Source organism: Stenella coeruleoalba (genome assembly GCF_951394435.1).
Source record: "Stenella coeruleoalba genome assembly, chromosome: 10".
Classification (NCBI taxonomy): domain Eukaryota; kingdom Metazoa; phylum Chordata; class Mammalia; order Artiodactyla; family Delphinidae; genus Stenella; species Stenella coeruleoalba.
Genome location: NC_137156.1, coordinates 13,550,743 through 13,576,624, shown reverse-complemented (window position 1 = coordinate 13,576,624; position 25,882 = coordinate 13,550,743). Strand labels below are relative to the sequence as shown.

General features: G+C 40.8%; 2 protein-coding genes and 1 pseudogene across 4 annotated transcripts in view; 2 read left to right on the top strand and 1 right to left on the bottom strand.

The window, feature by feature from the left end:
- The window catches only part of NUP153 (nucleoporin 153), a 79,610-nt gene extending 71,288 nt beyond the window's left edge, over positions 1-8,322 (top strand). For both annotated transcript variants that reach the window (XM_079935690.1, XM_079935691.1), the window contains 2 exons: positions 1,340-1,508; positions 1,929-8,322. In XM_079935690.1, the coding sequence (XP_079791816.1) occupies positions 1,340-1,508; positions 1,929-2,010 (251 nt within the window). In that variant the 3' untranslated portion in view covers positions 2,011-8,322. The remainder of the gene's footprint in view (positions 1-1,339; positions 1,509-1,928) is intronic.
- Positions 8,323-8,461: 139 nt separating this feature from the next.
- FAM8A1 (family with sequence similarity 8 member A1) lies at positions 8,462-15,208 on the bottom strand. The gene is made up of 5 exons (XM_079935692.1): positions 14,237-15,208; positions 13,039-13,159; positions 11,304-11,427; positions 10,653-10,792; positions 8,462-9,157 (listed from the first exon to the last, which is right to left on the bottom strand). Exons 1-5 carry the CDS (start codon positions 14,964-14,966, stop codon positions 9,013-9,015), a joined length of 1,260 nt encoding a protein of 419 aa, XP_079791818.1. The 5' UTR covers positions 14,967-15,208; the 3' UTR covers positions 8,462-9,012.
- An 8,613-nt stretch (positions 15,209-23,821) lies between these two features.
- Positions 23,822-25,220, top strand: LOC307193549 (small ribosomal subunit protein uS2B-like; annotated as a pseudogene). The gene is made up of 2 exons: positions 23,822-23,949; positions 24,468-25,220. The product of its transcript is annotated as a small ribosomal subunit protein uS2B-like (transcript).
- The last annotated feature ends 662 nt before the right edge of the window (positions 25,221-25,882 follow it).

Here is a 25,882-nt window from a genome sequence, read left to right as displayed (position 1 = left end):
TACCGACAGTTCACAAGGGCTCCCTTTTCTCCACGTCCTTGCCAACACTTGTTATTTCTTATGTTTTTGATAATAGCCGTTCTAAGAGGTGTGAGCTGATATCTCCTAGTGGTTTTGATTTGCATTCCTCCCGATGGTTAGTGAGGTTGAGCATCTTTTTATATTTACCCATGTGTTGTCTCCGGAGAAATGTCTATTCAGGTTCTTTGCCCGTTTTTTAATTGGGTTATTTGAGGGGCTTTTTGGTTTGGTTTTGGTTTTTGTTTGTTGGTGGGGGGGAGGTTTGCTCTTGAGTTGTAGGAGTTCGTATGTATTTTGGATATCAGCCCTTTATCAGATACATGGTTTGTGAATATTTTCTTCCATTCTACTTATAACTTTATGAGTGCAGGACACCTAAATACCACTCAATAATTCATTGTATGTGGTTAGGGCTTACAGATCTTGAATATCATTGTAGGTTTATCTAATAACTGGCTTGTCCTCTTGGGAAGAACTGGATGCTAGTACAATATCTTTAGGTCTTTCCTTTCAGACTGCCAGATTTCCCAGAGAAGATTCTTCCAGTCTCCTTCCTGAAGGGTATATATACTCCTGATTGCCAGCGGTATGGGAGCTGAGTCAGGGCAGAAGGCTGCCGCTCTCAATATTCATTGTATCAAGCTATGCTGAATGCTTCTGTTTGCAGTATGGTATCTTTGCCTTTATGTGTGATGTCCCCTGGTCCAGAGGCCTCTCCAGAGACTAAAGTTCTATTCTTCTGCTGGGTAGAGGAGATTTATTATCCTGTCTGGTGCTGGGGAGGGATTGATCTAGGTATCTGCTTCTTAAACAGATACTCTACCATTCTGCTGGGGTTTTTTTCAGTCACACCTTCATTCTCACTTCCGGAAGTACCTGGAACCTAAACCTTTTGGGTATGTTGAGTGTAAATGGAAAGACTTCTGTGCTTTCCCTTGCTGCTAGTTTAGTACTTGGCTCCAGTTAGCCTTCCAGCTTCAAAATTTTGTTATGTTGTCTCCTCTCTCCATTTATTGTAAAATTCCCTTTACTGTTATTTTAACATAATTTTGAAGAAGACAGAGGTAAGTATGTTTGTTGATTCCACGGTCTTAGCGAAAAGTCCACCCTGCCCTTTTTTCCTTGGTCATGGGTGAGTTAGGTCACTTGTTTGAGGGTGTCAGGTATATATTGTGTGAGTGGAGAAAATACTTAATTTTCTTTAAGTAACCACAAGAGCTTTAACCCTTTACAGGTTTTTGTATGTAAAGGTCAGAGTCATTAGTAGAAGAACCATCATTTTTACCTTAATAAAGTTTTTCTGCTTCATCTATTGCAGGTTCTGTTTTCCAGTTTGGCAGCAGCGCTACAAATTTCAACTTCACAAACAATAATCCATCAGGAGTGTTCACGTTCGGCGCAAATGCCAGCACACCTGCGGCCTCAGCCCAGCCCTCTGGCTCGGGGGGCTTTCAATTTAGCCAGTCTCCAGCAGCGTTTTCTGTGGGGTAAGAGAGCTTTTTGTTGAAATGGAGAATTTAACATAGTGAGGGTGTGTGTTTGTGTGTGTGTGTATAGAATCACCAAGGTGCAGTATGGCTGAGGTAAAATCTATGTTCTCCATCAGTTTACCGTATTACAATTTTGGAGGATCATGGCCTCAGAAAACTAGCAGGAGGGAGGGAGGGAGAGAGAGAGAGAGAGTGTGTGTGTGTGTGTGTGTGCGCGTGTGTCTGTCTGTCTGCTGTCTCGGGTATGAGGTGTAGCAGAAAGTAGCAGGGTGTGTGTGCATGTGCGTGTGTCTCTTGAGGGTATGAGGTGTAGCAGAAAGTAGTGTCCCCCACCCCATCACCAGTCACATTTAGTGTTATGATTGTGAACTTTCATCTGAGCATGATGTCACATTATAGAGTTTTTGTTTTTCACAGGTCAAATGGGAAAAACTCATTCTCTCCTGGAACTGCAGTTTCTGGTCGCAAGATAAAGACTGCTGTTAGACGCAGGAAATAAAGATCTTGATGGTGTTATACACACTGTTTTAACAACAGCTGGTGCCCTACTTTCAGATTCTGGATTGTACTACGTGCTGGGTTATCTGAGGTCAGATCTTTAATTTTGGAATTTTCCTCCTTTTTTCTTTACAGAAGCCCCAACCTTACCTCTCCCACCCCCTTTTAAAAAAATAATAGCTAGACTGGTGACTTATTCTTCAGCAAAAATGTTTTATGATCCAGCAAATTATTCACTGGTTTGGCATAGGCTGGCTGAACCCAGGAATCGAGCCCGCTCAAGAGAATGGCTTTGTATACAACCTCTGCACCACCGTGTGCGTTGATATGCGTTTTATGGAACGCATTGAAATTGTAATTATATCTGAGGAATTCTGTATAGATTAGAGGATGTTGAAATGAATGATTTCTATGCTGAGTTTGTGCTGGTGTATGTGTGAAGTGAGTGAGTTGGGTGTATTGTGCACTAAAATTTTCTGATAGAGGAAGCCTGATTAAAGAGTGGTCCATGCTAAGGAGTTGTTAGATCTAGTTCGTTCTCCATTTAATAATTATATGCTATTTCTATATTGGCATTCTTCTGACTATCACCTGTCTTGCCTTTTCCATTATTTTATTATGAAACTTGTGTAAATACAATTTTGTTTCTGTACTTTTTTGGCATAACATAAATCTGTGAACTTGAAATTTTAATTTTGTGTTAGAAAGTTTTTTTTGTTGTTTAGTCTTGTCTCAGATTTTATTATGTAAATCCCATTATTCAAAGTTGCCTAAATCCATTTGGAAATCTTTAAAAAAAAAAATTGGGGATTCTTAAAGTGAGTTTATTGGCTTTTCTGATCCAGTTTTTGTTTGGACCAAAAACCAGTATTGTACAAAGTATTAAGCATATATTTTTATATTTACTGAAATGGACTGTGGTGACTTTGGATAATAAGGAAAAGTTTAATATTAAAGCCATGTTTATTACAGTATAATTAACATGTTAAACCATGGGATAAATGCCATCAATAAAAAGTTATGAAATACGTTTTGTTCTAGTGTTAAATCCTAGTGAAGGTATGAGTGTTAGTGGAAGGGAACCTTTTTATGAAGGTTAACAATGGTCAGTTAGAAGAAAAATTCTGAAGAATACATTGAAGTGATTTGGACAACTCCTAACTGAAGGGGAAGTGTCTGAAGATAACCCTGCTTTATGTCTGGTGCTAGGAATCGCACCTACTTTGCATATAAATGGACATACTTTTTAAAAGTTGAAAATAAACACACGCAGCCATTTCTGTTTGTATCTTCCTTGATAGGTGGCTAGACAATGTTTTATTGATAGAGTTCTTGGAGATGCATGCCCAAAATAGCCCACAAAAACTTCAGTGGTCCTTTTGTGGAATTTCTTTTGGATTATTTTATCGATTTTTTTAAACTAGATTTCTTTCCTGTGGTCCATAAAAGTGCTCTTGGGACAGCGTTTGATAATTGTATTCTTCAATCTGTACATATGATTATTCTGTGCCGCCTTTTATTTTGCTGAACTTGTGGTTAAATTCAGTACTTTAAAATGTTTAAGAGCTTTTCTGTGTTTCCAGTGACATGGTTTCTCTTACTGAAAATGTCTTAGGACATCATCAAATGCTGGTTTCAGAGTAGGAATTTTGTATTTATAATTCTCACCTTATTAAATAATATACATTTGACATGAACCTCTTTTGGGGGCAGATGATGGTGAATGCTAAAAGAAGTAAACTGGAAACCTGTGGGGTGTTGATGCTGAGAAGTTAATGCCTAACTAAACTGCATGTTCGTTCACTCTTAGTCATTCTTTAGGTCGATATGGATGGGAATATTAGGCTTTCTATTCTGGGAAAGATTTTTCATTAAAAATGTGCTGGAAACATTTTATTTAGTAATTTTTTTTTAAAAGCAAGTAACTGAAAACCAAACTTAGGGTGGCTTATCTTATAAATGAAATCTGGCCCCCAGAACTGAGATCTCTAGGGCTAGAGTATTTGGGACTTAGGTAGGACTTGTCTTTTCATGTCAACTGCTTTAACTCTCCGGCTGCACATGGCAGCTATAGAAAACATTCGTGGTAGCAGCTCCAGCCTCAAATCAGTCCCTGCTTAAGCCCAGCAGAGGTGTCTCTTCGTCAGACTGGTACAGGCTGTAGACCCACTCCCTGTGGCTGTAATAGCTGCCTTGGGTTCCATGCTCCATACACAAATGAAAGTCAAGCGCTGTTTGTGGAAGAAGGGGAAACGTTATGGAAAGAAAACAATAAAAGCCCACTTCTCGTGCTGGATCAATGAGGAATTGTTTTTAACTGAAAATAATCTCTGAAGGTAAGAAAGGCATACGCAGAAAGATGGAATCATCAGGTATGTTTATATAATTTGATTTACAAGACGGTCCGTTGTTCTCACTGAATGTACATCAACATGCTTGGTGAGGTGGGCCAAATGTATATCCTGGGACCTGCTCACCAGAGACTCATGCATCACTGGGTCCAGGTAGGGCCCCAAATTACATGAGCACCTGGAAGACTTCTGATGCATGAGGTCCAGGCATGCCACTCTCAAGTGGTAGGTTGGTTTTTTAGTAATTTACAGTTTGGGGCACTGAGAAGTACAATTCAGACAACTGAAATAAGTCTTTAGCTATTTGTAAGAAATTTCTCTTGGAATTATTCACAGAATTAGGATTTTATTACTTGAAATAAGTGTTGGACTAGTTTTAGGAATTTGTAACCAGGCCATAAACTTCCTGGTTTAGCCTGGGGAAAAACTTATGTTTTAATTGTATCACTATGTCATGTGCTGGGCCTGTTTGGAAACTGGTGAATTTGGTACCACAGTAAAATTGATAAAAATGGGTGTGTTGGGTCTAGCTACGCACACCAGCTATATGTACCATGTCAGAGCTTTCATTTCCTTGTAATATGGGGCAATTTTTTTTTCTTTTTTTTTTGCAGTACGCGGGCCTCTCACTGTTGTGGCCTCTCCCGTCGCGGAGCACAGGCTCTGGACGCGCAGTCTCAGCGGCTATGGCTCACGGGCCCAGCCGCTTCGCGGCATGTGGGATCTTCCCGGACCGGGGCATGAACCCGTGTCCCCTGCATCGGCAGGCGGACTCTCAACCACTGTGCCACCAGGGAAGCCCTGGGGCAATTTTTATAAGCTTACCTCAGACATCCACTGTGGTTTCCAGAATGTGTAGTAGTTCATGGCTGAGGTCCTGACAGCACATTGTCTACAGGACTCAGACCACGCCACAGTTTAACTACATTTAAGTTTATCCTTTATTATCTTTGTGTTTCTCGAGGAACCTGTTGTGTGTCCTGTCCTAGTTTTGTTTGTAAAGGTCTGAATAGGGAACGCTTTCAAGACCAGACTAGGATTAAATTGCCCAGCTCAGTCTTCTCCTAGCTACGAGACTCTGACTGCTGGTTCCTCATTTGTAATGTGGGTCCTTAGTATCTTGCACTGCGGTTGGAATGGTTAACAACTGTAAGGAACGGACAGGATTAGTTTAACATTAAAAGCTTAGTCATCTACAGCTAACTTCTGAGTGACTTGCTAAAAGAATATATCTCAAAGTGGATGATTTTTTTTTTGATAGACCTCTATTTCTGAAAGCATTCATCTCCTGAAGGCAGAGAATGCTAGAGCAGCTGTATTTGGAAGCAGGAGATTCTGGAGCAAACCTCAAAGAAGCAGGCAAAACACAAAAGCATTGGTGACCAGGTATTTATTGAGACAAAGAATACAAATTGGTGGCAAATTATTAAAAACAGAATGTTGAATTTTCATTTATAGGCAGGCCATCAGATACTGTTTGTGGATCAAGCCATACTATAATGAACTGCAAAGAAATACGCACACAGCTTGAGATGAGGAACTTTACCCAGGCAAGCACGTATTGCAAAGATTTTGGCCTTTGGTATGGGCTGGAGGGTGGGAAATGGCAAGTAACTGAAGTATTTGCCAGATTTTAGGAATACTGCTATTATTTAGGAATATTCTTTAAAAGGAACAGCAGCCTGTTTTCATAGGGGTAAGTGTAGAATAAAAAAAGTTAATACATTCTCATCAAAAAGCCCTTTATTCCCAAGTAGTTTAATTTTCAACTCCTGTCTTCCTTTTGCTGGAAGTATTTATGCCTAAGTGAAACGCCCAAACAAGTCACTTAAGGGAAAAAAATCCTTCTTTTAGTTAGAATAATTTTTACCATCATTTGAAACATTAAAGACTTTTATAAATTTAGACAAAGCCCTCAAATATAATGTTCTTTCAATCCTAAATATTTGGGAGAAACTAGGTGACTGTTTAGGGAGAAAGAAGTAACTTCTGAAGCAGTGCCACGCGAGTACCACACAGGTGCTGGCTTTCTCTCTAGCCACAGACTCCCTAAAAGCACAGCTTGCTTGCCGCTGCTCCCTCACCTAGCTCAGCCCAGCGTGCATTAGTATGTCAGACTTTTCTCAAGGTGCAGGAGCCACTCAGGCTGCACATTTCATAACAGGTAGAGTTTCTAGATGCCTAAATTAACCACATGACCTGTGGTTTTTACATATGGTATGTTCACTGAAATACTATTCTCAGCATAACTCCTAATTTTTGTTCCCTTATTATCTTGTAAAAGTGATGAATAATGTTAATACTATGAAGACAACTTTCTTTTTGCCTTTTTAGGCTGTAGAGCTTCAGTATGAGAATTCTGTCTTGACACAGAAAATTCAGCATTTCTGTAAATGAAATATAATAAAGTATACTGAAAATAGGGAGGCCCCAGCCCCAAGAGAAAAACATGTGGCTCCCCCTTCTTCCCCATTTTGTCATTTTTCCCCCCAACTTGGGAATCAAAAATCTCCCTAAGTGCTGAATTCATAAACAGACTTGGATTTTGTTGTAAAGGCAGACAAAGTAACACTTTTTACTTGATAGGGCTACATAGTGTAACTTGAATCCTGAGAAATGCATCTACATAGATATTAAAGTATAAAACAAACTGGACTACATATTTCCTTTTGTTTTACTGTATAAAAATAGCCTAAGTGGTGAACCATCGAGGAAATTATACATTAAAGGTGTATTCCAGAGCTACATGTCGGAAGGGTACGTTTCAACTCCAGTTCCCAGTCAGGGGCAAAGGGGGTTATACTCTGATGCTAATGTATACACTACTAATCGGTAAGTTTATGTAACATTTCCTAATAATTTCTCCTCTAATTTAAGAAGTTAGTGGATGGTTTGGGTTTGTTTACTGTGAAGGACCATAACACTTTCTCTTCCCAGAAACAGGTGAATGAATGATCTGTTTAGTATTTTGACACATTTAACCAATAGGCTTTCTGTGATGGATTTACTATAAAGTTATTTTGAAAAACATTGTTTATGAAAACCATGGTTCATGGTTTATGAAATTTTACAATAAGAAAAGGCATTAAGGACACTGTTAAGGTTTCTATAAGCAAATTGAAAATATTCACGTTTTAAATGTCCAAAAAAAACCCACTTTAAAAACGGATATAGTAATAGCAAATGTATTTGCTGTTAAGACCAAAATAAAGCCTAGACTGATCCTGTAAGCACCCTAGTTATGAACTGTTCAACACAGTTTAGTGTTTTGGGGGAAAATAACAGATTCAGAAAATGCCTAAGAAACAAAACTTTTAGTTCAGATTATACCTCAGCACAGCTAACTGGGCCATCTAACAAAAAGCACATACATACACTTAAAACTCTACAACTATGCAATCGAAGAATAAATTAAAATGGCAATACACAAAGTGTTACTTAACATTTCCCTCAAAAACATCATCCCTGGCAGGCCCCAAATGAGCTGTTGGCCCACAGAACCAAAGAACTTGGAATAACATCTGGAAATGCTACTCTTCCTTGTTACAGAGAACAGTCCCTTAACGGGAAAATTGGTAAGTATTTCACAGGCTACTAGTATTTAATCATGAAATGCTAAGATTATTTAATTCCTTGAACAATATAATAAAAGGAAACTAGTATGTGGATATCCTGTATATAAAGAGAAGTTATATTCAGAACACTGAAAAAGCACTAATACTTTCTTCATGCTGCGCACATACTGGGAATATTGTTTTACAGTAAATATGCAACAGTTTGATAGGACTGCTTTTCCCCACATATTTATGGTTTGATTTAGGGCACTGAAAACACTTGCACGTGAGTTTCAATTTAAATTTACAGTGAAAACTTACCCCTCCCCCCAACCCCATTAAAAGCAATCACTAACTTACCTTTTTCTTTAAAAAAACAAAAAAAAAATCAAGGATAAGATAGCAATATGACTTAATACTTTTTCATCATCATGCAAAATCTGCCCCCAAATACATGTTTAGGCATTAAGAATAGTTATAAAGTTACATCATTCCTGCAGTAAACTGCAGTACAGATTTTAAAATTTCAAGTCAGGGAACTGCTAGGCCGGCCTCACTTTCCCCTCTCTCTTGCAGCTAACTCACCAGCTCCTGGGATGGGCGCTAAGTGGCTTATAAAATGTGTGTCCCCACTCCCTCCCCGCAAAAAGCAAAGACAAAAGTTTCCTTAAGAAGTGTTAACTAAAAGATGAGTGTGTTCACAAAACACAACTGGACATTTTCCATCATTTTGGGATAAACCAAAATAAGCTTTTAAAGTTTCATTTGGAGATTTCAAAGCTGAAAATGCTTTCAGCAAGTTCTAATACCTTAGATCTTAAGTATATACTGTCCCTTGTTGATTATGACACTACTTGCCTTCGGTTCAATCTAAAAATTTTAACACTTGAACTTAACAGGTTTTTCTTCTGGAAAAGTTCTTTCTTTGACATTCAAGTAAAATCAATACTTTCAGCATAGTCACCTGCATCACACTGGAGCGACTGCTTTAATTTCTAAATCATCAGTTAATGTAACCCAGGGATACTGATGGCCTTGATATATAGTTTAGTCTTGTCATTATTCCAGAGAGTATGGAATTCAGGGCTTTTTGGGGCATCATCTGACCCCATTTCTTTTTACCACAATGGTTCCTGCTACAATGTCATAGGCTGTTCGATTATGCTGAAAAAACAGCAGTGTGATGAAAGCAGGGAAAAAAGAAGCAATAGAAAAATTCTTGATCAAAGCTCGTATAGTGGACCTAAAAAATTAAAGCAAAAAAAAAACCAAAAAACAGATAAGTCGTATACCAACTACATATAGATTAATAGTATTCTATCAAGTTCAAGATGTATTTAAAACATATTCAGAGTATAATTAACAGAGTTTTAACCTTTGATAACTGAATTACTTTCAAGCAGCAAAGTATGATCAAACCACCAGGACTAGTTCTAAAGACTTTGTAACATAAAAGTTAGTTCGACTTTAGAACTTACACATGAAAAGCAATAATATGTCTTAGAATGTGAACTAAAAGTTTACCGTATTTTCTAGTATTTTGACAGAAGACTAGAATATTCCCTTTACTACCCTTTCTGTAGTCACTCAGTACCTCTATACTTTGTGTGTTTTCACCATCTTCTAAACTGAGTACACTTACGCAGTCCCATTTTCTACCTTCTGTGAAGAGCACCAGCATTTCAAATTACTGTATTTGTTTATCAGATCTTTCTCTGTGGGCTTCTGTGATTAAGGAAAGCTTTCAACAGTAGCTCAGAATGGAGAATTGTCCCACTAACATTAGATTTCTGCCTTTCGGTGCACTGAATGGTTATAGGATAACACAGCAGCTGAATGTGGGCTCTGAATCCAGACTGCTTAGTTTCAGATTCATTTTCTACCAACTATACTAGTTGTGTTACACATCTGTAATAAAAGGGTAATAGTACCTATAGTACCTAACTTAAATTAGTTAATACATATGCAATGTTTTTAAAACAGTGCCTGGTTTATGAGGTGCTCAATAAATATTAGCCATTATTGACTCATTAAACGTAACAGCCAGGATTATTAGAATCACAAAATGTAAGGAAATTTTGAAGATGTGAGCAAATTCAAGGCTTTTTCTAGAGTCTCTTGTTTAAACAACCCAACTCTGAATCATTCTGGCAGCAATTCCAGCCAGTATCCTGTTTTGCTCAACTGATTACCACCTACTCACCTCCACAACTTCCATTATCACTATCTGTACCTTCCCCCAGAGCCAGATGCCAACAGCTAGCCATGAGTACTGGAAGTATTACAAGCTCTATCACTTAGGAGCAGGATGCACGCATGTATAGCTGTCAAAATTCTTATTGCCTATTCAAGATGGGATAATGACAGGTATTACCAAATGGAAGCTTCAAGGCACAGCAGTAACTAAACTCCAATATCCACAGATCTAGAGAATAATAAAGCTAGGCCTGGAGCACTGATATAGAGAGTAGCCATGCCCAAATCCTCCTCATTATTGTGACCTACAGTTCATAAAATGCTTACCTTTGAAGATATATGCTGAAGAGAAGTCTATAATCACTGAAAACATTCAAACTTTGTTTTAAACTTAATAAATGTAAGCCTATTATATGCCATGAAGAACCAACATCCTAAAAATACTTTTATCAAATGGTATAACTTATGAAAATAATTTTTAAGTACAGTAATCAATACAATTCATAAGTACATAATATATTAAGCTAAAAGAAAGAACTTACGTTGTAATGCTAACATTTGAGGAAGGAATCACTAAAACCCGACTTGGCGCAATAAGCACCGACGTATCGCATGTCACAACTCGAAGCCCTAGCAGGAACTTCCCTGGGGTGGCTCCACCTGCTCCCCAAATGCAAATTATCTAAGGAAAGAAGGATAATTTTATAATAATTTACTGGCTCAACTATACCAATTTTAAAGGTAAATTTTCCTGCCGTATGATTCATGTTTTAAATTTTTCACGTTGGAAGAATTTCATAGAATACTTAAGGGTTAACCTTTCAGTGCATTTCTGCAGGTCTCTAACATCTTCAATACCACAAGATATCTACTGTAATATTTCTCTATGACCCATTATATTTTTTAGCAAGTTGCTTCTATGGAAAGATGCATTTCAAGTTCCACAACCAACTTAAAATATAGTTTTGGACAAGACTGAAATGTATTACAAAGAAATGTATTACAAATGAAAAATGTCTCCATTCTGAAAGTTTTAACTTGGAAAGTATTATGTTAAAGGAAATTTAGAAAAAAATAAAGACATTTGACAAATACATGATTAAAAATAAAAATCTCCACTACTTTTTTGTCTTGGGCTGATAATCTAAAATTAGATGGTTAAATATTAATATTTACTGAAGTCAGTAGCTTACCTCATAGAAACAAACTAATAATCTGTATATAAGCGCCACAACCATCATTTTCTGCAAGTCTTCCATTGATGTGTCTTCATCTATTTCTTCTATTATATAATGCATAGCAAACTTAGAGATATCCCTACAAAAAAATAGTTTTCGGTTACAAAGAATTAGTTACCAGAGCAGTTGCATTGATTTCTTTTTCATTAGTGTAAATCAAAAACTTTAATTGAAATTATAAACTAATCTTTAGGTTTCCAACTGTCTAGCTTCACAAAACATTCATTAGCTATTCAACAAATAAGCAGCACTACCCTGAGCAGGCGCTGTACTAGCCCCGGGGATAAAATGGCAAGTGAATTCAACATGGTCTCTGCTTTCACAGAGTTGCTAACCCAGCAGGTAGAGCAGAATAAATAATAATGAAGTGGGGAAAGGGCTATAATAGAGAACCATTGGGTACTTGGAGACACGTACCAGGCACACTTAACTTAGTGGAGGCTTCCCAAAAATGACACTTAAGGTGAGATCTGAAGGATGAAGAGAAGTTGGCCAGACTAAGAAGGGAGAAATTTCAGACAGAGGGACTAACAAGAGAGAAAGCCTTTAAGCAAGAGTATGATGGAAGCTGTAGGCAGTTCAGTGTGGCTCAAATAACTGTGAGAGGTGAGTGATTAAGAAATAAGGGTATCTGTTAAAATATATGAGGACATTAGTAAGACTTACCCTGACGGCAATGAGAAACTACTGAAGGATTTTAAGGCAGGAGAGTGGCAGAATCAGAATTTATGATCTTTTTGGTTTTCTATCAGAGACTGAATTGAGATAAAACAGGAGACAGTAAACTGAGATACCAGTTAGAAGACTTGTGTTATAATCCAAGCAAGTGATGGCAGTGACTGGACTAGGGAGAAGCAATGATGAAAAATGAAATTCTGACAGTGAAAAGGAAATGGTATGGGTTGAAGGTTATTCAAGAGACTGAACAGAGTTAGCTGGTACTTGATTGGATGTGTAGGGCATAAGGGAGGGAGAGACAGGGAAAAATCATAGTAACATTCAGGCTCCTGGCAGGGGCCCTGAAATTTAATTACCAGGGTCTGAACTTGACTGTTGCTTACTGCCTTTGTAAATTCTGGGCTTAACTTTTTGTAAGCCCAAATTTCAATCTCTATAAAATGGAGATATTAACCTCTACTCTACAGTGGTGGCAAGGTTAAGAATCCATACAAAGGCTAGCACATGGGAAGTGCTCAGCAAGTGATAACCGCTATAATCTGAAAGGAAGATTATGCAAATAAATAGCTCACTTTGCAGTTCACTTGGAACTTGCCTGACAGTATACGCAGCCCCATTTGGAAATGGCATCTAGCTGATTATTAATAGTTCATCTACCAAAACCTCTTTATGCCTTTGTGTTTAGATACTCCACTCTGAAAATGATCGTAAGAGAAAAATTTGCAACTGGCCTAAGAAAATAGTGAATAAAATCAAACCAGGGTTGGAGGTTCCTTTCACCTACTTTTGATAGGTGAAATTCCCCACATCTTGCAGAATTAAGTATTTTTCTCTCTTTTGTAGTTATTTCTTAAAACCAACAAGAAAGCAAATCCAACAAAGCTCCTATAAAGAAATCACTGACACTGGCACACAGATTATCCATAAAGTCACTTGCAGGCATGAAAAAAAATTAAAGCAAGATCTCTAGACAGTAGACATTAAAACCCTTCTGCAAATGGCCTTAACTTACTTTATTCCACTGAGGTGCATAATGCTTAAGACAATGGTTGCTTTTATAAAGAAGAGAATAAAGAAATCCACCATCTCTGCCATGAATCTGTGGGCCAAGGATGGAATAACATACTCTCTACCTGTAAATTAAAAAAAAAAAAAAAGTTAGGAAAACTAATCGTTACACATAGACCTTGGAACCCAAGCTAGGTAATGAATGTAAAGTCAAGGTACAACTTGCTGATAAAAAAAATTTTATAACTGCAACAATTATTGGTATTGACTTCAATAGGGCATGTTATTAAAACAGCAACGCTACTTCACTATTTACTGAGCAGTTTAAAGCTTGTTTTCACCCCCTTAATGTTTAGAAATGCTTTCACAGATAAATTTCAAGTACTCAATACATTTCACTAGGGATTCAAATGAGGAGACTCCAGGTGATTACAAGCCTATGACACAAAATTAAACTTTTTAAGCAAAATATCAAGTGTAGACGGTACAAAGTAAATCCCTGAGCCCCTCATCTTACCCCTTATTTAGTTTGTCTATGTCTTTCTAACAAATCCAGGGATTATCAAGCTGCCATCCTAAATTCTGAATCAAATTCAGGCAACTAGGTCTTGTCCCATATTATCTGTGGCTGGATAAAGTAAACAAAAAGTCTAAATAATACACTAAAAAGTGTAAGTGATTCAGAATATTCTAATTCCCATACAGAAGTAAACAGACAACACACAAGATGAAGTCAAGGCCCAAAGGTTCATAATTCCATTTGCATTCCTGAAAATCTCCTTTAATATCCGTCAGTTCCACTGTCCCTAATTCATAAAAGTTATCATATTAACTATAGATAATATAGTTAATACATCCATGTCTGGATGCTTTCCAGCATCATCAGTCAAAACTTCCCCTACCCCCAAGCCGGGTTTGCCGTCTGAGAGTGAATTAAGCTTCGGATCTCACTCCACACCGTGGAGACGAAGGCTAAGAGGACGCTTTGAGGAGCAAAGACTTCTTTGCACGTGGAAACCACCAGACCGGGGGGCCAGGGAACCGATTCGGAGCGCTAGGTCTAAGGGGAGGCGCACGCAGGGCCGCGCTGTACACCCTGCGAGCTGACGGACGCGCAGAAGCCGCGGCGACCGCGGCAGCGGTGACAGCGGAGAGGGGCCCGCCGGCCCCGCCCCCAGGTCGCTCCCCGAAGAGCCTCTCACCTGCCTGCCGCCCGGTCTCGCTCGGGGCTCGCGAGGCAGCGGCGGGTCCTACCCTCGTCGCGGGGGCTGCCCGGGCCGGCGGCTGCACGTGAGGCGCGCGGGCTCCCGGGCCGGCGACCGGAGCCGAGGCGGTGAGGCCGGCGGAGGCCGGCGGCTCGGGCCCGGCGGCCGCGGCGCTCAGGAAGTAGAAGGGGTTGTAATAGCCCAGCTGCAGGGGCGGCGGCCCGGAGGCCGGGGCAGCGGCGGCGCCGGCGCCCGCGAGGTAGCTGGGCGCGGGCGGCTGGGGGCTGCAGTAGGCGGGGAAGGCGGCCAGGCCGCTGTGCCAGGTGAGGTAGCCGCAGTAGGACTGCCACAGCCACTCGTGCACCTGCCGGGAGTACTCTCGGGCGCTCAGCCGCGCCGGCTTCTCCCGCGGCGCCGCCGCCGCCTCGGGCGCCTCGCAGCCTGCCGGTGCCTGCGAGCCCGAGCCGGGGCCGGAGCCAGAGCCGGAGCCCGCCTCCCTGCCATTCTCGGGCTCGCGCGGCAGCTCCGACTCCTCAGTGGCGGCCGCGGGGGGACCGAGGCCCGGGGCTGGGGGCCGGCCCGGAGCCTGGGGTTCGGCCTGCGGCCCGTCCCGGGGCCGTGGGGCGGCGGCGGGAAGGCCTCTTCGGGAAGGAACGGGCTCGTGGTCCCCTCCGCCGTCGTCCTGCCCGGGAGGGCGGCCTCGGGCTTTCTCCGGCCCCTCCGCCATCGTCGCCTCAGCAGCACGCTCGGCGGTCCTGTCACTGCGCCGTCTCACTCCCCCACTGGCCCCTCCCCAACGGCCCGGTAACCACCGCCGCAGCCGCAGGCGTCAACAATTCGCCACCGGAAGCGGAAACCCACCCCCTCGTCGGCGTCGCCGGCGCGGGGCGGAGCCAGGAGGCGGGGCGTGAGAGTGGGCCTTGGTGCTCAGAGCCTTGGGAGGCAGGAGGACTCCTCACCGGCTGGGCGTGGGCTTATCCCTTGAGGGACCCAGACTATCACCGGTCCCCCAGACACACACCTCTTGTGGTTTTAATGAAGTTGGAGGCCCGAGGCTTCTCCAGATAATCTCACAGGATGTGGACTCAGGCTGCTCCGGGAGAAAGAGCTGATGGAAGAAGATTTCAGAGAGAGGTCCCAGGGCTCGGCGCCGCCTTTTCTGTTTGGGACCGCGACAGTTTTGGTCTCTAGGCACAGGGCTTGTTACTTGTTTCCGCCTGCGTTCATTCCACTTAACTGGTCCTCGCCCATCTGTACTCAAGGTGATATGAGGCATATCCCCTTAGAGGATAAGAAATTAATAACCAAACCATACTGGGATCTATCAAGATAGTATGGCTCAGCGGCAGAGATCTTGATTGTAAGAGAAAAGAGGAGTTATGTTGATTTTAGAGCTAGACTCTGTCCTTATCCTGGAGCTGACCTGTGTCCATAATATCTTACTCGCCACTGCTGCAGACACAAGCCTACTTCAGCAAAATTGTGCCTTTCCTCAGACCCGTTATCTCAACCTTTGGTGCCTGCCTTTTATTTTCTGTTAAGGCAAGGCCCCCGTTCATATCCCAGGGCTTTGGAGCCTCCTCTGAGTACAGAAGCCCAGGCACGATTTCCCCTTCCTCTAAATTATATATGGCGCCTTACATATGTATAGTTTAATACACCTTCCTATGTCCTTAAGTTGGTTAAGTGATAGGAATATATCTTCGTATCCCCAGTCCCATACAGGAGATCTACAGGGGCCAGGTATCGTGGGTTATACTTGTTAACAATGATTCCCCTAATCACTCTTGACTTTGCTCTGGGAGATGAAAGTAAAAGGTTTAACTTTTGCCCTGAAGGAGCTAATGATTTGGTTAAAGGGAAAGACTTTCATGAAACACTCGAAGACCTATTTAAGACAATACCAATATAATATGAGTCCAAAATAAGGGAAAGATAATGGTGGCCTATTGCTAGAAAGGTTACCCTTACAGATGTGATTTTAAAAATCAACTCCGGGACTTCCCTGGTGGCGCAGCAGTTAAGAATTTGCCTGTCAATGCAGGGGACATGGGTTGGATCCCTGGTCCGGGAAGATCCCATATGCCGTGGAGCAATGAAGCCCACGAGCTGCAACTACTGAGCCCACGCACTGCAATTACTGAACCCGGCACTTCTAGAGGCCGTGCTCCACAAGAGAAGCCACCGCAATGAGAAGCCCACGCACCGCAGTGAAGAGTAGCCCCTGCTCACCGCAACTAGAGAAAGCCTGCACGCAGCAACGAAGACCCAACACAGCCAAAAATTAAAAAAAAAAAATCAACTGTGAAAAAGTTGTAACATTTAAACATGCATTCCAAGTTTGGGTAGGGGAGGAAGGAGAAGCAGGAACAAATAAATGAAGATGGCATGGAATGAGTGTAAAATATTGTGGTTATTGGAGACACTGGTCTTTGTTTTGCATACCACTGATTAGGTAGCACCTGGCATAGTGCCACTCACATAGCAGACATTTATATTTATCAGCACTCTTTGCTGCTTTATCAGAAATCCAATTGTAACTGATTTAAGAGAGAAAAAGTAAATGAATTTATTGACTTGCATAGAAAGTTCAGGAGTAGTTTAGGTTTCAAGGATATCTAGTTACAGATAATCATAACAGCTTCAGGAATCACCTGTTTTTCTTTCTTTGACTTCGCTTTTGAGAAAGTAAGAGTGTTTCTGTTTCAGTGATAAACCTAATTCTAACTGGCTTAAGCAAAAATAAAATTATTGCCTTTTGTAATCAACAAATTCAGAGGTTCTACATAATAGAAGAAGGTTCAACAGTACATCTAATAGGCATTCCAAAGAGAGAAAAAGAAATAATGGCCAATAATTTTCTAGAATTGAAGGAAGATGGCTCTTTACATTGAAGAAGCACATCAAGTCTTAGGAAAATAACATATACATATAACACATATATGATGAATGTAAGCAAAGAGAAAAATAATGATCTTAAATAGCAGCAGTTAAAACGTAATCTAACTAGAAAGAAATGACATTTAGACTGGAAGCCATATTGTCAAAAGTAAAAATATGCCAAAGATAGTGGAACATATATAGTACAGAGTATATAACTATATATAACTATATATATATATATAAATAACCTGGACAACATAGTAAATCATCACTCAAGAATGAGGATGTGATGTAATGCACCACTGCTAATCCAAACAACACCCTGGATCAACCCTAGTCCTTTCCCATCATACTCAGCCAAGGGCTGAAGTCTCAGGGATATAAAAAGGGAAGTATTCATGAGTCAAAAATATAAATGGACTCTGGAAAGAGGGCAGTACATGAATCTTGAATCTCCATGAATCACCACATCAAAACAGACTGTATAGTGAAACCAAAAATGCATGGGGCAACATTTACAACTAAACTAGGTAACAGATAACTCCACAAACCCCAAAATACAAGTGTGGGACCAAACCACAAACGCAAAATTGCATAGTGTTAATGCCGAAAAAAATCAGATAAAAACTGTGAAGATATTAAGAAAATTATATAAGACATGAAAGAAAAATCAGAATAGGGACTTCCCTGGTGGTCCAGTGGTTAAGACTCCATGCTCCCAATGCAGGGTGCACGGGTTCCATCCCTGGTCAGGGAACTAAGGTCCCGCATGACGCGGCAAAAAAAAAAAAAAAAATCAGAATTAAAAATACCTCAGAAATAAAGTAACAACTTGGGAAAGAATTAGAAGTAAGAGAAAAAGTGGTTTCAGAAAATACTGAACTAGAAGGAACACAGGAGTAAATACAGATGGTGCCCAAGAGAACTAGAATTTGAAAATGAGATTTTAAATAAATATAGAAACAGAAATGATTTTAGAGAAAAGATAAATATTGAAGATAGGTAAAGAAAATCCAGTGTACGGATTAAGAGTTCTTGATAAAGGAAACCAAAGCTAGCTAACAGAATACAACGCATAATTCAAGAGAACTTTTCCTGAAGTAAAATACATATATTCTATTTATATATATTCACATATATATTCATATATACATTTACATATATATTCGAAACCTCACACTGAAAGAGTACACTGTGCGCCTGAAAGCACTGAGCGTGAACAAGATGTATTCTAGTCAGTAAAATTACTAGACTTTACGTTTTGAAAAATGGTCATTTAGGCCAAAAAAAATTTATGAGAGAAAATTGGATTACCATAAGACTTCAACATTAACACTTTATGTGAGGAGAAAATGGTGAAACATTTAAAATATTCAAAGAAAGAAAATGAGAACCAAGTACCCTGTATCCATCAAAACTGACTTGAAAGTATAAAAGCCTTGGGGCTTCCCTGGTGACGCAGGGGTTGAGAGTCCGCCTGCCGATGCAGGGGACACAGGTTCGTGCCCCGGTCCGGGAAGATCCCACATGCCACGGAGCGGCTGGGCCCGTGAGCCATGGCCGCTGAGCCTGCGCGTCCGGAGCCTGTGCTCCGCAACGGGAGAGGCCACAGCAGTGAGAGGCCCGCGTACCCCACACACACACACACACACAAAAAGTATAAAAGCCTATTGGTTATCAAAATGAAAGGGCTCAGACTGTTACTTGAGTGCTTCCTGAGGGGTGAAGCTTGGCAACAAAATTACTGACAGTGACAGAAAGACAGTTAGTGAAACTTTCAATATTACTTGTAGAACCAAGACTAAATGAGGCTTTGTTTCAGTCAGGGTCAAGAGAAAGAAACTACACAATAATTTGAACAGAGGACATTTACTATGAAGAATATTAATGGAATTGGAATAAAGGGAGGCTGACTAGCAAAAGGCAAAGAGAATTCTTACCATATAGGAACAGTAGATACAGGGAACAGCCACCACTCCTGAACTGAAATAGAATGGCCAAGAAGCACCCTTGCCCCCATGCCCCATCCACCTCCTTTTTGGAGAAGGCATGACTGTGGCTCCCTGCTGTGGCCTCAGTGCGCCCCGTTAGAAATCCTCTCTGGAGTTCTTGGAGAACTAGCCACAGCAAGGTGCCTTTACCAGAATTCACCGCAGAGTGCCCAGAGAAGCCACTTACAGGAAGGTGCTGTACCAGCAGCACACCACTTCATGAAGCCATCTAAGAAACGGTGTACTGGGGGAAGCTGCCCTGGGAAGCTGCCACTTGTTGTTGGCTACTGGGCGCTGCTGAAAGGAACCACACACTCTGCAGGAGCCCAGGGAGATTAAGTACAGGAGAATCAGAAAGAGAAGCCTCTTCCTCCTCCAGTGCCTCCCCGCCCCTACTCCGGCCCCGCCCCCTCCTTGCAACAGTACCTTCTGCTAACAAAGCCTAACATTAAACCAGCTGATATGGGAGAAGTATTTATAGAGTTCAGCTCCATTATTGCACAGCAAACAAAGATTTGGCGCTGAGAGCCACAAAAAGTATAATCTGAGATGGATTTGTATTCTGAAATATTGGTACAAAATTACTGTAAAACTGGAAAGGAGTTTGGGAGGAGCATCGACAAAAATTTAACTTTTCAGTATATTGATGGTGGCAATATTAGTATTTTGAGAATGTATGTTTAATATGGGGTAAAATGAGTAATTATCATTAGTATGAACTATCTATCTAGTTTCCTGCATCTTTTCAGTAGCAGTGCTCATTTTTATCATCTGGAGTGTGGTTTTGAAATACCAAGTCCCACTTAAAGAAACAAAGGCTACTTGGAGAAATGGGTGATTCTTGATCTGGGGTAGGAAATGTATAGAATGAGCATAAAATATCTTGACATACTGAAGAGCAGAGGAACTATTAAAGACTTCTAGGGTCATGTCCAAAGGACACAGGAGCCAACTTGAAGAGGCTCCCCATTGGCCAAAGATGGGACAATTTGAGTTTCAATAAGGGTAATAATTAGAATGGACTGAAACCCATTAAATAAGTTTAAATACATAAATTCATAATAATAATGTAGTCTTACCAAAGGGATTAAACCTGAATCTGATCAAGTTGAATCTGATCAACTGCCAATTTACAGGAAATAGAGGACAAAGACACATTGAAAACACCATGAGCGTGCAATCTGCAAAATCCAGACTGTGGGGAAGCCTGCGATCAGACGGCTGAGTTCAACAGATAAATTGTAAGAAAAAGAAGGGGGAGAACCAACAGATTAAAGGAGACTTAAAAGACATCAAATTATCCTAAATGATACATTAGAACAGTTAGACTAATTGATATTTTCAGGACACTAAAATCTGTAACAAGACAAGGATGCCCACTCTCACCACTTCTATTCAACATAGTATTGGAAGTCCTAGCCACAGCAATCAGGAAAAGAAATAAAAGGCATCCACATGGGAAGGGAAGAGGTAAATTTGTCATTATATGCAGATGACAGGATACGATATATAGAAAACCTTAAAAAAAGCCACACAGAAACTACTAGAACTGATAAACGAATTCATCAAGGTAGGAGGATACAAGGTTAACATATAGAAATCAGTTGCATTTCTTTACATTAACAATGAAATACCAGAAAGGGAATGTAAAAAACCAATCCCTTTTAAAATCGCGTCAAAAAATAAAATACTTAGGAGTAAACCTGACCAAGGAGGTGAAAGACTTATATTATGCTGAGAACTATAAAATATTAATAAAGGAAATTGAAGATGACTCAAAGAAATGGAAAGATATCCTATGCTCTTGTATTGGAAGAATTAATATTGTTGAAATGGCCATACTACCCAAAGCAATCTACAGATTTAGTGTGATTCTTACCAAATTACCCATGACATTTTTCACAGATCTAGAAAAAATAATCCTGGGCTTCCCTGGTGGCGCAGTGGTTGAGAGTCCGCCTGCTGATGCAGGGGACACGGGTTCGTGCCCCGGTCTGGGAAGATCCCACATGCCGCGGAGCGGCTAGGCCCGTGAGCCATGGCCACTGAGCCTGCGTGTCCGGAGCCTGTGCTCCGCAATGGGAGAGGCCACAACAGTGAGAGCCCCGAGTATCGCAAAAAAAAATAAATAAATAAAATAATAATCCTAAAACTTATATGGAACCATAAAAGACCCAGATTCGCCAAAGCAACCCTGAGGAAAAAGAAAAAAGCAGGAGGCATAACCCTCCCAGACTTTAGACAATATTACAAAGCTAACAGTAACCAAAACAGCACGGTATTGGTACAAAAACAGATACATGGATAAATGGAACAGAATAGAGAGCCCAAAAACAAACACACACACACACCTATAGTCAATTACTTTGACAAAGGAGGCAAGAATACACAAAGGAGAAGAGATAGTCTCTTCAGCAAGTGCTGTTGGAAAAGTTGGACAGCCACATGTAAATCAATGACATTAGAACACACCCTCCTCCCACCATACACAAAAATAAACTCTAAATGGCTTAAAGACTTAAATATAAGACACGACACCGTAAAACTCCTAGAAGAGAACATAGACAAAACATTCTCTGACATAGATCGTACCAATATTTTCTTAGGTCAGTCTCCAAGGCAATAGAAATAGAAACAAAATTTTAAAAATGGGACCTAATCAAACTTACAAGCTTTTGCACAGCAAAGGAAACCATAAATTAAATGAAAAGACAACCTACAGGCTGGGAGAAAATATTTGCAAATGATGCAACTGACAAGGGCTTAATTTCCAAAATATTAAAAGAGCTCATATGACTCACTATCAAAAAACAAACCCAATCAAAAAATGGGCAGAAAACCTAAATAGACATTTTTCCAAAGAAGACATACAGATGGCCAACAGGCACATGAAAAGATGCTTAACGTCACTAATTATTAGAGAAATGCAAATCAAAACTACAAGGAGGTACCATCTCACAGGGTCAGAATGGCCATTATTAAAAAGTCTACATATATGAAATTCTGGACAGGGTGCAGGGAAAAGGAAACCCTCCTATACTGTTGGAGGGAATGTAAATGGGTGCAGCCACTATGGAAAACAGTATGGAGGTTCCTCAAAAGGCTAAAAATAGAGTTACCATATGATCCAGCAATTCCACTCCTGGGCGTATATCTGGACAAAGCTATAATTCAAAAAGAAACATGCACCCCAATGTTCATAGCAGCACTGTTCACAATAGCCAAGACATGGAAACAAACTAAATGTCCATTGACAGATGAGTGGACGAAGATGTGGTACATATACACAATGGAATACTACTCCCCCTTGTGGTTGCCAAGGGGAAGGGTGTGTAGGGGAGGGAAGGAACGGGAGTTTGGGACGAGCAGATGCGAACTATTATGTATGTAGGATGGATAAACAACAGTGTCTGTATAGCATAGGGAACTGTATTCATTATCCTGTGATAAAACATAATAGAAAAGAATACGAAAAAGAATATATATATGTCTAACTGAATCATTTTGCTGTACAGTAGAAATTAACACATTATAAATCAACTATACTTCAATTAAGTATTTTTTAAAAGACATCAAATTAAAGAGTAAGACTATATTATAGTGTCTAGAGGCACACTTAAAAACATTTTTAAAAGTGGTGATTATCAAAGTCGAGATAGTGATTACTTTTGGGGGAGGCAGGGGATTTGTGATTGTAATGGAGAACACAGGCTTCTGGTGTGACTGACAAAACTCTTGATTTGGAAAGCGAATACAAGTGTGTTCACCTGTAATCAACCATCTGTTTATTAACCAAGATGTTAATGAAACATTTTAACCAAGCTGTTAATGAAAGTGACAAAAATGGAGAATTTTTCACTCAAACACCTAAACTCTAAAGGGTATATACTTTAGTAAGAGGGAAATGGAACTCAAAAGCAAGGAATGAGATGCAAAAAGAAATGACTGAGTAAATTAGATCCTGAAAGAATATAATTCCTGAGTTAAATGAATTTGAGAAAGAGAGTCTGGAAAAGCATAGTGAATTGACCACATTCACTCATCTTCTTTCCAAAGCACCCACTGAAGTGAAACAAAGGAATAGTTATAAACTGACAAGGTGGCTGCAGTTTTGCAAGACAGTAGGTCATTGATTTGAGGAGAGGCTCAGAACTTGAAGGTATAAGGTACTTTGGGAAGTGGAAAGTGCTTACAGGAAGCTGATGAGTAAAAATCTGTATGCTGAATAGTGACTCCTTATCCCCCATTTTTTTCCCATTCCTCTTTTTGAAACTCCATCAGCCAAAGCCATGCCTCCTAAACTAGATACTGGAGTATTATTCTTTCGAGAAACTGAATGGTCCCAGAGAAAGCCTTCTATATGTTGCCATTTGGAGGCCCAAGAGCAAAAAGTTTGGTTTACCAGCTTATCACTCTCACCTGAAACCTATTAGTATATAAAAATAAGTGTAGAAAGAAGTCCCCCCAAACAAACCTATTAGTCACCCAAACAAAAGTGAAATCTATAAATATGAATTGCAGAGAATAATATTGATGAGTATTTGACAATTAAAAAAATAGTTGGATAGGTATACAGAAAACCAAACAAATTTTTAAAAGAAAGGCAATCGTTAATACCGGGAAAAGCAAGCCTTTCTGTGTTACCCTGAAAGGGGTCCATATGGCATTGTTCTGAGTTCCCATCTTAACTCAAAAGGAAACTATCACAATGTCCAGAGCCCCCGATAGCCTGAAAATGAAGGAGGAGGGTGTCCTCAAATTCCTTGCAGCAGGAACCTACCTTGGTGGCATCAACCTTGACTTCCAAATGGAATACAGCATCTGTTACCGAATCGGGTTCATTTTGCGGGATGTGCAGCAAGCCGAAACGCTGAGACCCTGCAGTTTGCAGCCAAGAGAGGGTTTGTTCACAGGGCAACCAAGTGAGGATACGAGGATATGGGCGGACAAATCTCAAAACCGCCTCCCTGAAGGGGAGCAGGGCGGTCTGAGGTGTGGGGAGAGTCGGGAAAGGTGATTAGAAAAAGGTGCGGTAATCGTCGTTCTGCGCAGGCGTAATAAGCTACAGGCCTCCCCACGTTCCAATGAGGAGGCACTCAGCACAATCTGAGGGTGGAGTCTTCAGCCCTCTGATGTCAAAGGTCACCGAGGGGGCACTAGCGCATGCCCTGTTGGAGGGTGGCTGGTCCTAACCAGGTTTAATCAGCTCAGATGGAACTAGACACAGCTGACTCCAAGTCCCAAGTTAGGCTACCTGCTGCTTGGAGGACATGCAATTAAAATAACCTTGATTAGTGAAGGCAGATGAAATATATTTAACTCATGATTACCTATGGTTTCATATCTGCAAAAAGTGATGACATCTACATCATAAATCTGAAGAGAACCTGGGAGAAGCTTCTCCTGGCAGCTTTTGCTGTTGTTGCCATTGAAAACCTGGCTGATGTCAGTGTCACGTGAAATACTCCAGGAATACCGGCCAGTGAGCTGTGCTGAAGTTTGCTGCTGCCACTGGAGCCACTCCTCTTCCTGGCTGCTTTACTCCTGGGACCTTCACTGGCCAGATGCGAGTGGCTTTCTGACTTCTAGTGGTTACTGATCCCAGGGTTGACCACCAGCCTCTCACAGAGGCGTCTTATGTTAACCTGCCTACCGCTGCTCTGTATAACAGACACTCCTCTGTGCTGTGTGGACACGGCCGCACCACGCACCAGCAGGAGAACTCACTCAGCTCGTCTGATGTAGTGGATGCTGCTTCAGGAGGTTCTGCACATGTACGGCACCATTTCCTGTGACCACCCCTGGGAAGTCAGGCCTGATCATTTCTTCTACAGAGATCCTGAGGAGAGTGAAAAGGAAGAGCAGGCTGCTGCTGAAAAGGCCGGGACCCAGGGAGAATTTCAGGGGGGATGGACCACTCCAGATTCTGAGTTGACTGCTACTCAACCTGAGGTCACAGACTGGTCTGAAGGAGCACAGGTGCCCCCGAGTCTGTCCAGCAGTTTCCTGCTGAGGCCTGGAGCGCTCAGCTGGCCACCAAAGACTGGTCTGCAGCTCCCACCACTTAGACCACTGAATGGGAAGGAGCAACCACTGAGGGGTCTTAAGCTGTTCTACAGACCAGCTTAAGACTAGTTCTTAAATAGAAAATGGAAATAAGGGTGATGGAAAATAAACAGTTAAATGACAGAATAGCAAAAAAAAAAAAAAAAAAAAAAAAAGGCCCAGGAAAGGAAACATTAATCATAATTACTACTTGGCTTATCATTGAATAATATTTACAGAGTCATAACAATATCAATACTATTATTTTAACCAAAATTTGTGATGTATTTACTATGAGAGAACAGAGGAAGAGAGAGAATAGAGGAAGTGGGGGAAGAGATAAGTCGGCTAAATGCTGATCTCCTTATTAATACAAGTCAATAGTTGACATCTAAAACTGATATATAAGAAAATCAGAGTAAACATATTCTTTAGAAATACGGAAGCAATGAGGTACCACATCACACCAATCAGAATGACCATCATTAAAAATCTATAAATAACAAATGCTGTAGAGGGTGTAGAAAAGGGGACCCTCCTACATTGTTGATGGGAATGTAAGTTGGTACAGCCACTATGGAAAACAGTATGGAGGTTCCTCAGAAAACTAAAAATAGAATTACCATATGATCCAGCAATCCCACTCCTGGGCATATACCCAGACAAAACTCTAATTCAAAAAGATACATGCACCCTTATGTTCATGGCAACACTACTCACAATA